At 33.4% G+C, this 14,661-nt stretch overlaps 1 protein-coding gene across 1 annotated transcript in view; it reads right to left on the reverse strand.

The window, feature by feature from the left end:
- KIF18A (kinesin family member 18A) overlaps positions 1-14,661 on the reverse strand; it is a gene marked incomplete at both ends in the record, with an annotated part of 60,321 nt that overhangs the window by 17,966 nt on the left and 27,694 nt on the right. The window contains one exon of the mRNA XM_080718055.1: positions 11,550-11,785. Within this exon, the coding sequence (XP_080574181.1) occupies positions 11,550-11,785 (236 nt within the window). The remainder of the gene's footprint in view (positions 1-11,549; positions 11,786-14,661) is intronic.

A 14,661-nucleotide genomic window follows, 5' to 3' on the forward strand; every position in this document is an offset into this window, starting at 1 on the left:
AAAATGGTTTAGAACTCATGTGTGCATGTATGTGTGTGTGTGTATCTATATATAAAGATGTGTGTATAAATCTATATATAAAGATTTATTTGTATGTGTATGTGTCTTTGTGTCACTCTTTCTCAGAAAGGGAATTTATAAAATAATAATAAAAAACCCCAGAAAAATCAGGCAAGGTAAATGAACAGGTAATCCAGGAGAAACTATAGTAAGACAAAATGTACATAAAAATGTTAATCTTCATTATCCATTTATGACAGCAGATTGTATAGTTACAATTGAGGAGGGGGTAACAAAACAAAGAATAGTAAATGCTTTGAAAATGTACATAATGAGCTGGGCATGGTGGCTCATGCCTGTAATCCCAGTATTTGGAAGACTGAAATAGGAGGATTGCAGGTTTAAGGCCAGCCTCAGTAACTTGGTGAGACCCTGTTTACAAATAAGAAATAAAAAGGGCCATGGATACAACTTGGAAGTAAAATGCCCCTGGGTTCAATCCCCAGTACAAACACACACACACACACGCCTTGATCTAGTTGATATCCTACTTATAGAGACTTAGCTTGAGGAACTAATTAAACAAGTTACAAAATAAATACAAATACACTAATGTGTAGTAGAGTTTTGCTTTTAATAGCAAAAGAAGCAAGAGTGAAAATAAACTAAATGCTCAATAATAGGATATCAGATATATTTATAAAGCTATTGACATGACTTAAGTTCATATTTATCTATAGGAAATGTATCCCTAAGAAGTGCTTCAATGAGAAAAAGTTGGTTATGAAGTACCTATAGAGAAACCTATTGTTTCTGTTTCAGAAAAGCAAACTACATATGTATGCTTAGACAAAGTCCAGTAGGCCGTGTGTGTGTGTGTGTGTGTGTGTGTGTGTGTGTGTGTTTGTGTGTGGTGCCAGGGATTAAATGCAGGGGCATTCTACCTCCGAGCTACATCCTCAGCCCAATTTTTTATTATTTTCAAAAAGCCACCAAGCCAGCTGAGGCTGGCTGCGAACCTGGGATCCTATCTCAGCCTCCTAAGTACTAGGATTACAAGCGTGTACCAGCATGTCCAGTTTTCTAATAGGCTTTTAAAGTATTGACATAGATAAATGAAAGTTACTATATTTCTTTTGGCTTGAATTTTTTTCAAATTAAAATACACTTTTGTTGCTAAAATAATATCAAAGATGAAACATTAGTAAAACAAACATCTTAAAAATAAATTATTAAAATTTTTGATTATCAATAAAATTATAATTTTGGGGGAAAGAAAGCTAAGGTATGATAACTGTTATAGTGGAATTTTAAAAAGCCATGGAAATGAAAAGAAATAGATGCAGGCCAAGGAGAGATGAACCATTAAAGGGAAGCATTCGTAAATAAGGTAGTGTCTGAACTGGACTTTTAGAGTGGAGAATGATTTAATAGGCTGGCATGTGGGATAAAAGATGTAGCAGCATTTGGGACTGAGGAAAAAGGTTGGAAAATGCAGAGGCAAGGAACAAAAGCACCATGTGCTGGACAGAAGTGTGCCTGTGGCTTGACGTTGGTCTGGGAAAGCCTTTAAAGGTTTCCCTAAAAGTTCTGCATTTTATTAGGAAGATATCTTGGTGGTGTGAAAGGAAGACTGTAGAGATATAACAATGGACACCAGTTTAGATATCAGTATAATTATTCATTCCCTGCATCAATTTTTTAAGAAATGTTTTTAAAAAAAGTTGAATCAAGAAACAAGAAATATCATTCTTATTTGTTTTAAAGAAATCTCTAAGATACAACTAATAGCTGGCCATTAAGGTGGTTTGTTATGTAAGACGGCTCTACATTTTTTTAGCTCTTTCAACTATTTCACAGATGGTTCTTTTAAATAAAGAGACTATATAATTTATCACTAATGAGTTTAAAAATCCCACTCTTAAAAAATGTTCAGGTCTTTTGGGGTCATCTTTTGATGTGCTATCTCATGTGTTCTGAATAATTTCACCCAGAGGAACTAATTTATCAAAGGCTTAAGACTGCAAACGTTAAAAGATTTATAGAGCTGTACGTTAGTGTAAAAGGTAAAATGCAGTATTTAGCAAACATGAGTCACAGGCTGCAAAGTAAAGTTCGTGACAGTAAGATATTGATGAATGAGGACTAGATCTGACTGAAGTTTGGTAGAAGATGGTGGCAAAAATTCTTCTTTTGCTCACACTACTCCTTGTTAATATGTATGTGAGTAAGTATTTTGAGAAATTATACTATTCAAAATTAAGTGGCAAAGTTCTAAAAGCGAAGTCAAGTATCAATCTATGCATTTCAGTAAACACTTCTAGGCTACAAATGATTGACAGAATGACTACTAATCGTAAATCTGGATTCTTTTTAATAGCTTTGTGACTTAGAAAATTCATAGTTGCAAATGACACAGGTACATGAATTTTAACGATTTAATAGGTAAGTAACTTTAAGGTACCATCAAATTAGCCCAATAAGCTATTTACAATGCACTTATAAATCATTGTGGTTATTGCAGTTTAAGTGCCAATATAGACAATATCAGCTATATAAAATAATATAAAAATTAATTTTCCTATATATTAAATTATTATTAGATTTTTAAAATCAATTTAATACTTTGAATAAAAAGTCAGCTATAACCCTTTGATAATTATCTCCGAGGGAAATAGCAGATACCACATTTTTGGTAGTTTTATTTTTATAGCATTCATATTTATTTAAGTTAAAAAAGAGAACAATGTAAACATCCTTTGATTATAGTAATACTTATAATTGTGGGTGAATAATGAAGCATTATCCTATACACTTGGGGAATAAGGGTCAAATAAAATGCATGTCAGATTATAAGCATAATTTCTACTATTTTGTTTCTAATATTTTGCTGCCAAATGAAAAAAAATTTGAAAGATTTAGTTCAAAACATTCTTGCTACCTCATATTTTTATAGAATATAGTATAAAGATTTTCTATTTTTTAACATAAAAATTTCTTGTATTCAAATAATTTTAGGGGAAACTTTACCTTACAGAAGGACTATATCAAATCAGAATATCTGTTCTTCAAGAGATTGATTTCTAGTAGTAACTTTTATTGTGCAACTATAGATGAGCAAGGAAGGAGACCTAACTGAGGGGATAGGAAGGAGGAAGAGGAAAATTCCCTAATTTACATGATGTACATTCACAAACAAATCAATCACTCAGCCCAACATGAAGAGGGAGAGGGAGGGAATGGGGTGGGAATAGGGTAAGGGCTAATTAAGTGATGTGTGCATGTATGCCTCTACCATCTTGTACTCCATTAAAATGTACGACTACAATGCACCAATAAAAAGATAAAACCACTGACGTAGGGGGCAAAATTTAAAAAGAAAAGGAAAGGTTACAGACAGAAATATTACTAAATGTGAGTTTCCAGATGGATAATGAGGAAATCTTGACTTTTCATTTAATGTCAGAAATTTTATCAGTTCCATAAATAAACCTTGCTGTCAGCAACCCATCCTGCACAGCACTCAGTGAGAATGGCTTCTGTTTTCTAGGCCCAAAACAGGTACATGTTTTACTACAAGTCAATAGACATGTACTTTGGTGGTAAAGATTTCAAGTTACATAAATATCTACTGCCAAATCTGAAGTATTGATACTGTCAATGCCTTAACACTAACAAAATATAAAGTTAGCTGGGCTAACATTTGAGAGGCCAAGATTGGAGGATTGTGGTTCGAGGACGGCCTCAGCTACTTAGTGAGGCCCTTTGTAACGCAGTATGACCCTGTTTAAAAATAAAGAACAAAAAATAGGACTAGGGGTAGAATGCCCCTGGGTTCCATCCGCAGTACCGCAAAAAAAAAAAAAAAAAAGAAAAAAAAAGTTAGTTTTTCTTGAGGAAGAAGTAATATAGGCTTATTAATATAAGAACAAAACAGTCCATATAAGAAAAATATGAAATGTTATATCTAGGAACATCGTACAGGAAATATATAAAAAAAATCTTTAAAACTTTGCCAAGAAACAAACACAAAGGTACGAATAAAGACAGACACTGTTCTACAGTTAATAGGATAGACAAACTATTCTACATTTAGTGGGAAAATATGAAGACATATTAGGAGAAAATAAATGGAAGGGAAAGTCATAGATTTATGGATGAGAGGGCCTTTTGAGGAAGTATCCTAAAGGCATTAAGGAAAACAAGTTTATACTATATGAAACTTGAATTTCAGCACTGAAAAGGACAGCTCAAAATTAAGAGTAAATGATAAAACATCAAGAATATATTTACACCATCGATGTTTACAAGAAAGAGTTAATATTCCATGGTGATATCACCCAGTCCTATGGTTTTAAATATCATCTAAATGTTAACAACTCCCAAATTTGTATTTTAGCTTAGATTACTTGCTTGAACTTCAAGATTCTTAACTGCCTACTTGATGTCTCCACTTGGATGTATCTTAGACAAATTTAACATGACCCAAACTAAACTCCTAATTTTTACCACCTTCACTCTGTGTCCTGGTTTCATCTGAAGTTTTTCCCAATTCTTTAAAGGTAACTTTACTTATACCAAGTTCAGAAGTCTTAGATTCATCCTAAACCTTTCTTTCTCTCATATTCCAGATCCAATTTGTCAGGAAATGTTGCTGCCTCTACTTTCAAAATATATTAGAATCTGACTACTTATTTATTTACTAATTACACTACTACAAATCTTGTCTGAGACACCTTCATCTTTACTTGGGTTATTGCAGTAGCCTCTAATGTTTCAACCCTTGCATACTATTATATATTTTCAAAACAGCATCCAGAGGGATCCTTTTAAATACAGGTGAGCTATATATTACATCTCTGCTAAGATCATACCATGGCTCCTTGTTTCATTCTGCATAAAAGATTAAATCATTACGATAATTTACAAGGTTCTATGTGATTTGCCCTCCTTGCCTTTATGTTCTTATCATTATTTACTTTCCTACCCTTTCTTTTTTTGTCTAGTTTTCTGTTTTTGTTACTATGGATTGAACCCAGGGGTTGTATACCTCTGAGGGACATCCCTAAGATTTTTATTTTTTATTTGGAAACAAGGTCTTGTTAGATTGCTGAGGCTGGCCTCGAACTTGCAATCCTCCTGTTTCAGTCTCTCAAGTATTGGGATTATAAGGCATGCACCACCACACCTGGCTCCTTCTCTTTTCCTTCTTAGCAACAGTATGTCCTCACCATTCTTTGAATATGCCAAGCAAACAAACAACAATATTAAAAATTTTGCACCACTTATTTCTTCTACCTGAAAAGGATTTTTCTCCTAGATATCTACTTGGATAATTCTGTGAACTACTTCGGGTTTTATCAGTAACATCTACCTAACCATACTATTTAAAATAGTAAACTCTCCCCCCAATCCCCACTCCTAAATACCTTTTACTTTTTTTCATATAGCATGTGCCACTTTTCTTTTCTTTTTTGTGGTACTAGGGTGGAAGCCAGGGGCTTTTCTATCTTTGGGCTATAATCCCAGATCTATTTTATACTTTATTTGGAAACAGGGTCTGACTAAGTTGCTGAGAGCCTCACTAAGTAGCTGAGGCTGGCTTCGAACCTGTGTGATCCTCCTGTCTCAGCCTCCCAAGCGCAGGGATTACAAGAGTGCACCAACACATGGCATGTGCCACCTTTTAAGATTCTATTTAATTAATTTATTTATTATCTTTGTGCACCAGAAAGTAAGTTCCATGTGGGCGAGTCATTTTATACTGCGATGTATCCCTCAGCAACAGATAAGTACCTGACACACAGCAGAAATTCAATACTGTTGAATGAATGAATAAATACTCTTCTACTTCAGCTCTTGTAAATGAACAAAGATTTGCAAAAGACCACTACACTAGAAAAACATTCAGATGATGACTAGGCAATTCACAGAAAATAAGTGAACTCTTAAAAAAAGCAAAAAATTAATTATAGTAAATAATAGAAAATATAGTATTAATGACTATTATAGTGGCCAAGAATCAACCAGCATTAAAAAAAAAAGAACCTCAGATTAAAGAAGACATAATAAACTCAACAAGCAGTATGTGCATGTATGTCACTACCTTTCTGAAGTATATTATGATATATATTTGTATATATATATATATATATATATATATATATGAAAGATGACATAATAGATATATAAATCAATTACAAAGTAGAACCCTTGTTTTGATTCTAATTTGAACAAATTATAGAAACAAATCACTTAAGAAATAATGGGAAACTTTTTTTTTTTTTTTGGTGGTACTGGGGTTCCTGGAAGTCCTTCTAGCTCTGGACTACACTCCCAGACCTATTTTTTATATATATATTTTTATTTGGAAACAGGGTTTCCTAAGCCAGAGGGGCTGGCTTCGAACCTGCGCGATCCTACTGTCTCCGTCTCCCAAGCATGGGGATTACAAGCATGCAGCACCACCCTCAGCCAGTGGGGAAAATTTTAACACTGTTTAGATATGTGACAACATTAAAAGTTAAGACAGCACTAATATTACAATTTTTTTAGAGAAACTCTTGATATAAGTGGAAGAAATGATATGTGTATGAGAATCACATCAAAATAACTCAGTAGGAGAGCTGAGGTAAAAGAAAATAGATGAGGTTCTCAAGACTCGGCATGAGCTGGCAATTTTTAGAGTTAAGTGATGAGCACATTGGGCTTATTATAGAATTTTTTGGATTTATATGTGTGTTTTTAAATGATTTACTAGAACTAGAAATTGAAAATAACATAAAAAGCTATTGAGGCTGAAAGGAAAAAGTTAATTTTCTTATAGTTTTCAGGGGTTAAAGTTGGAATTATACAGGAGAGATCAAACAGAAGAGTTACTTGATAATATGTTGATATATTACAAGCTGAAAAATGTTCATATTTTGAACCAGATATTCCACTTGTAGGAACTCATCATAGAGATAACTAAACCAGGACAAATATATGCATTTGCTTAGTACAATATTATTTGCAATACAAATTCATAAATAACTTCAATGTCCAAAAGCACAAAGGCTAAATTAATCACAGTTAATCTCTTTAGAGATGAGAGCAGTACTGTGTGCATGTGTCTATGTTTTAAGTAAAGAGGATGCAGCTGATTTTAGTAAATATCCTTAAAGGTCCCTAAGAAACCTGAAAAAAAAAAAAAAAAAAAACAACCCAAAATTCCACAACATTTACTATGGAAATTACCAGAGACTTTGAAATTACTAGAGGAGAGCATAGGTCCACACTCCAACATGTAGGCACTGGTAGAAACTTCCTCAATAAGACCCCACAAGGCACAATAAATTAAAATGAGGATCAATAAGTGAGATTGCACTAAATTAAAGAACTACTAAAGCAACAATGGAAATCATTAAGAACCTTAAAAGAGAGCCAAAAGATCTTTGCCAGCTATTCCTCTCCAATAAGACTGATATCTAGAATAAACAAAGGACCTAAGAAAATTATCACTAAAATAAAAAGAAAATAAAAAAATGGGCAAGTGAACTAAATAGACATTTCACAAGAAAAGCAAGTGACCAAAAATATGAAAAATGTTCTCAAAACTACACTGAGATTCCATCTAACCCCAATCAGAATGGCAATCATTAAGAAGTCAAAAGATAAATGCTGGGAGGGATGTGGGGAAATAGGAACTCTTCTACACTGTGGGTGGGACTGCAAATTAGTGAAGATGCTATGGAGTTCAGTGTAGAGGTTCCTCAGAAAATTAGGAATGAATCCACTATATGATCCAGCTATACCTTACCTAGGTATCTTTCCAAAGGTAAAGAGATTTAAATCAGAATATTCTAGTGACACATACATACCCATGCTTATAGTAACACAATTCACAAGAGCCAAGTTACAGAGTCATTCTAGGTGTCTATCAACAGATAAATAGATTATAAAATTATGGAATATAAACACAATGGAATTCTACTTAGTAATAACAAAATTTGCAGGAAAATGGATGGACCTAAAGAACATTATGCTAAGTGAGATTAGCCAGTCACAGAAAGTGAAAGATCGTATTTTCTCTCATAAGTGGAAACTTAGGAGTAACTGGGATACAGGAAGGACTTTAGACAATGGAAGAGAAACCCTAGTGAAGGAAGTGGTTTATGGGAGGGTGAAGCTGTGGGGGAGAAAGAATTAACAAAGGAGGCACACTCATTAATCTTATGTGAGACAATCAAAGCCAATCTCAAAATGGAACCAACCTAGATCTCCATCAGCAAATGAATGGATTGCAAAATTATGGGAAATAAACACAATGGAATTCTACTCAGCAATAAAGAAGAACAAAATCATGTCATTTGCAAGAAGATGGAAAGACCTGGAGAACATTATGTTAAGTGAGATCATTAGCCAAGCACAGAGAAGGGACATATGTTTTCTCTAATATGCCCAAACTAGGGACTATTAGGAATACCAGAGGGACTCCAGATAATGAAGGCGAAACCTCAGCAAAGCTGAAATGGAAGGGTAGAAGACGAAGAAGGCTGAGGTTGATTAATGGAGGAGCTACATTCAAATATGTGTAAAAGTATGAATGTAGCAGGGTTGACCTGGACACTCATTGTTGGGAAGGGGGAAGGGGAAGTGGGGGCACCAAACACAGTCTAAATGTATGCTATTTTCAACATGATCCACATAAAATTTTTTAAAAAATTAAAATTTAAAAAAATGTCAAAATTGCAAAAACATATCATGTGAGAGAGAGAGTGTGGACAGAGCTAAGGAGGAAGTTCACAAAGGGCTACATGCATATATTTCACCATCACTCTGAACTATATTATGATGTGAGACTACAATGCATCAATAAAAGTATATTAAAAATTAACAGCAAAACCATTTGATATTATCTGTGCATGAAGAGTATATATAGGGGAAAACGTCAGTGACATATGCATAAGCCTAAGGTAAGTGAGACACATTTGATGCTACTTTGACTAACTTAAAACTTTTCAGTTTTACTATTTGTTGACTACCATTAATAGTATACTTCAGTATTCTAAGATTAAGAACAATAAATGTTTCTTAGAAGATTCATATGCACCTTTCCTGTTAAGTCTTCTTTGCCTTTCTTCATAATGCAGAAAACATACAGAATTCATGAAATGGATAAGATATATTAAGCAGTTAATCTATAAAAAATTTTAGCAAAATATTAAAAGATCAAACCAAGAACTAAACATTATAAAGATCAAACTTGACCCTCTGATATGTTCCCAAAATAAAATGCTTATTAAATGCTTATTAATAACATGACTTCAGTAATCTGTCCCTTTTTTTTCTTTTTTTTTTTTACAGCACTGGTGATTAAAGCCAGGGGACTTCTACCTCCAAGCTACACTCAAAGACCTATTTTTTATTCTTTATTTTGAAACAGGGTCTCACTAAGTTAGGGAGGGCCTCACTATGTATCTGTGAACCTGCAGTCCTCCTGTCTCAACCTCCCAAGTACTGGGTTTGCAAGCATGCACTACCACGATCAGCTAATAGTCCTTTCGAAAAATAATTATGAGCCAAATAGATGTTTTGCTGACAAGTATAGCATGTGAAATATAGATTTTAAAATAAGAAGGAATGACTATCAAATAGCAGATGGTATTTCTCAGTCTTGGTGTTAAAACCTATTTCCTCCCCAACATCTTGATTACGTTATAAAAGTAAGAATAAGGCTCAATAGGCTTAAGTGAATCTGAAAAAATTTTAAGTTTTGCTTTCCAAGGATCTCAATTAGGTCAGGTTTACTGACAATAAAGCATAAAAGCTTTACTTAAAAAAAAAAAAAAAAGGACAGATATATATTTTTAAGAAAATGTATACAACTTCACTAGCACCTTAATGTCAAAATTTAATATAGAAAACATTTACTGTTAATAAATATTTAGCTAATTCAGACGAACCTCTCTTCTGGACTAAAAATTTTAGACAAAATATAAAAAACATCTCTTGGAAGGCACTGGGTTGCTAGCAAGACTGTAAAGAACCATAAGTATCAGAAGGATGTTGGAGGGTTAGGAAGGTAATTTTTGCAATTATGTATAATTTCCCCTTGTGGTTGTTTGCTAATGCCAGAGGAGGTGGTAAAGATCAGCAGCCTTGAGCACAAAGGGGTGACAAACACGTTAAGGTTGCCAGATCCCCAGAAAACTCTCCATAATGACAAATTTGATAATACAAAAGTAAAAAACTAAGTACAATCAAAGCACTGATAAACCACTATAAGAAAAATAAAGCAGCATCAAATCTGCAAAATTGCTATGCACTATTAAGACAGAAAACAAAATCCAAAACATAAAACTCAAATATGCAAAGTATAATATGTAAAAGAACATGACATAACTCCATTAGTAATATAAGAGTTACAAATTTTAAAATATTATCATTAGTATTGTTATTTGTTTAGGTAAAGAAAACGGGTACATTCATACACATTAGACACAGGTTTATAGTATTTGTTATTTAAAATGTGTTGGATAAAGAAAACGGGTACATTCATACACATTAGACACAGGTTTATAGTATTTGTTATTTAAAATGTGTTGGACCAGACTGGTTTACATTTTTTCTGAATTTTGGATTATTTGTATAGACTTTGCTGATTGAACATACCCAATCTGAAGACATGAAATGTTTTGAAATTCAAACTTTCTGAGTGTCATATCAAAGAATTTCAGATTTTGGAGCATTTTATGTTACAGATATCCAGATTAAGAGTACTCAATCTGTATATAGGCAAAATTTTCTTTGGAGACCAATTTGGTACAGGATGCTTAAAAAAAATTAGTTGTCCTTTAACTATGTAAATCAGCTTCTTAAAATCTGCTACACATATACAAAAGTCAATATGCAGGTTATATTCTCTAATGCACTGTTCACCAAAAGAAGTACATCTATTCTCTGGATTCTCAAAACTTTTATCATTCATCTAGCAATATATATTCGTATACCTCTTACACACACACAGGCAGAGAGCAAAGATAGCCAAATCGTTAACATCAATTATCTCAATGATAGGGCCTAAGACTGGGGTTCTGAAGAAAGTCAAACTAGAGTTCTACGTCTAGGTTATAGTCTATGGCCTATTTTATTTTTTTTAAACCAAGACTGTATAGTAGCTTTGCAATTAATATGTTCCATGCACTTTGAGAAAAAGATAGTAAATTATATGCTAACCAAAAACAGTAAATTCCATAATCTCAAGAAAATATTATGTTATATAATTTGATATTATCAATTATGTTTAGTCTTTAATAGAGCTTAAATTTTAAAGAAGGATGGGAAGTAAATTTGTCCCATCATAAATAAGATGGGTTTTATTCCTAGAGCTATTTAGATACTAATATATGCTTGCTCTTATATTCTGAGAAGAGACTTAATAAACTAATCTCCTTGTTAATTCTTACAAAATAGTCGTCTATTAAAAAACTAACTGTCCTGTAGAAAGATAAAGAACCTCTTTAGAAATGATGTTACTATTTACACAATAAAACAAAAGCCATACTTACAACAAGGAATAGACTGGATTGGTCCAAGTTGTGGAAAGGTCATAAGACCAGAAATCCCTGGCAGATTACTTTGGCTTGGATGTTCATTAGTTTGATCAGCCCAAACTACCACTTTTTTCCTCTCTACCAAATGTTCGATTTCTTCGAAATCGGAGTCAAAAGTAGCATTTGACAGGCCAGCTTCTTTCAATGTGCAATACTGTTTTCTTAGGACTGGAAGTAAAGCATTCAGTACTCTATAATACAGAAGATGACAAGAAATGCGAGAAAAAAATACTGAGTTTTAAATACATCATTACAGTTCTTTTATATAACACCTAAAGTATTAATGTATCATTGAAGTGATTTCCTTTGTTTTCTTTTTGAATTTTATTTCAATAAAATAAGAACATAGATCAATACATAAAGAGTAGAAAAAATCTTGGATGAGAATTATAAGAACCAGGCTCTATTCTCAGTCTTCATATACTTTTACATTACTTTAGAGAAGGCACAAACTGAAGTTTCTCTTCTCTAAAGTGGGGAACAACTGGACAGCCATACTGGTTATAGGAGAATATGTTGAAGATTGAGTTAATTGCAGAGAAAATCTTTTAGTAAAACATAATATGATTTACAAACCCAGATTTTATTGTTGTTGATATTAATCACCATAGGATGAGATTCACATATTAGGTATATTATATTAAAATATAAACATATACAACAACAAAAAAACCCCTCAACTTTCCCTTAATTTAAATAACAGAAAGCAATACATTTTAAAAAAATGGGATTCAATGAGGTTTCAAGGAGAAAAGTGCTAGATAAGAATGTTGACACGAGAAATGTTAAGGCATTGGATTCTTAGGTCTGATTTAAAATCTTTCCTATCAACAACAATTAGAGAAGTACTAAATGTACCATTTTATGTATTAGACCTTCATGTAAGAGGAAATGTCATAGCTGAATAGCTACTAATTTATATACTCAAAAATATTCCTTACTTTTAAAGGAGTTATTTTTTTTTTTGGTCTTTTTGAAACTGGCAATCGAACCCAGAGCACCACACCTGCAAAGCAGGTGCTTTGCCACTGAGCTTCATCCCGGCCCCAATATTCCTAACTTTTTATCACGGAAAATGCCAAGCGACATAAATAATCTTCAAATAATTCAGTTCTGGTGTACTGCTGAGGTAGTCAGGTACTGTAGAGGATGTTCCATTTGACTTATCGAGGAGAATAGAACCATGGATAAAAGTATGGAAAGTGGGTAGGAAGAATAGAATAATCAGGCATTAATTCTAACATACAAGTAAATAAGTGCCTTATTATCTAGGAATCTTATGTATTTAGGTAGCAGTACAAACATCTGTGACTTTTCCTTTTTAGTGGGGATTTGTGGGGAGTACTCAATTTAAACCTAGTACAGGTTTTTGGGTCCATGGATTTAAACAAAATAGAATAAAAACATATTTAGCAAAGCCAACAAAACAGAATTTCAAAAAGCTAACCTTGATTTTGCTTTATGACAAGCACTAAATTGAATCCACACAAATGAAGCAAATGAAGGGATATGTGGTATACCTTGCTGTATACTGTATTTCTCACCATTTCATACATGTTCAGTTTCTCTCCAGCCACTCCTTGATTAAGCATTGTTCACCTCACATTTCCATGTAATATGCAACCAGAATCACAATGGTTACATCTATACTGAACACATAAAGACTTTTGTCCTTGTCACGATTCCCTATACAATATAGTAAATATAGCATAACTATCTATCTACCTATCTATTTTTGCGGTACTAAGGATAAAGCACAGGGGCATTCTTCCTCCAAGCTATACTCCCAGCTCTATTTTTTTTTTTAATTTATTTTGAAACAGGGTTGTACTAAGTTGTGGAGAGCCTCACTAAGCAGCTGAGGCTGGCTGTGAATCAGTGATCCTTCTGTCTCAGCCTCCCAAGTACTGATATTATAAGCATGCACAAGCAAGAATGGTTATATAATAATTATTAATATACCATTTGCATTGTACAGGTATTGTAAGTAATCTGGAGATGATTAAAAATATACAGAAGGATATGTGTAGGTTATGTACAAGTATAACCTTATATGAGGAACTTGATCATGAATGGATTTTTGGTATCACAGGGGGTTCTAGAACCAGCCTTCTGCAAAAACTAAGGAACAGGTGTATAGGGAAAAATTAATTATGTACAACTATTCCTTTAGATCCATAGGAGATTGGTTCTATGACATCCCAACTCACAAATGGAATCTGTATTCTCTATAAGTTCAGTACAGATATAAACAAACATTACCCATCTATCTCTGTTGTACATAAATGAACAATGCTCAGACAACAAATACCAGGAAGAGACTAAAGATGTGTGAAATGGTTGGAAATTACAATTGGTTATATACTTCCCTACGGTTCTTGCCAATTGTACTATGAAGAAGAGTTAACATAATAGGCCCGAAACTGCTAAGAAAGGTTTGCTCCTGAAGTTGGCCCCTTGAAAGTCCCCAGCTCTTCCAAAATTGACATGACAAGAGTGACTCATACTGAAATTGTGCCTAAAATTTTTGCACAAATGATGTGCTGTATGCTCAAAGCCAACATTCCTTTGTTATATCCTCTGCAGAGAGTATCTACAAGATCAGCTCCCAGGAAAAACTCAAGGCACTCAATCTCTAAAGAATGTCCAAAGAAGACAACATTTCACATGTGTTGTCACAACTTTTTGTTGGAAGAATCAAATATATCTGGTAACTTCAATAGAATAAGATACTTCAATAACTGTCCTGCCAGACTTTGCCCAGTGTAACTTTATCTGTTGCTGATATTACTTTGTATCTTCTTGATATAGTAACTCAAAGGTTTGAGTACAACTCAAAGTATATGAGTATTGGGAGTCCTAGTGAGGAACCTAGGAGTGGTCTTAGGGACTCATGACACAGGCACTATACTATATTGTATTATAATCTATTTTTACATAGAAAAAAATAAAGCCTAGTGAGGTTATATAATTTCTGCAAGGTTATATTGCTAATATGAACAAGAATTTAAGATTGACTCCCAAGCGCATGATCTTTTCGTGGTATGGAGGATTGAACCCAGGGGCA

This window comes from Muscardinus avellanarius (assembly GCF_963383645.1).
Source record: "Muscardinus avellanarius genome assembly, chromosome: 1".
NCBI lineage: Eukaryota > Metazoa > Chordata > Mammalia > Rodentia > Gliridae > Muscardinus > Muscardinus avellanarius.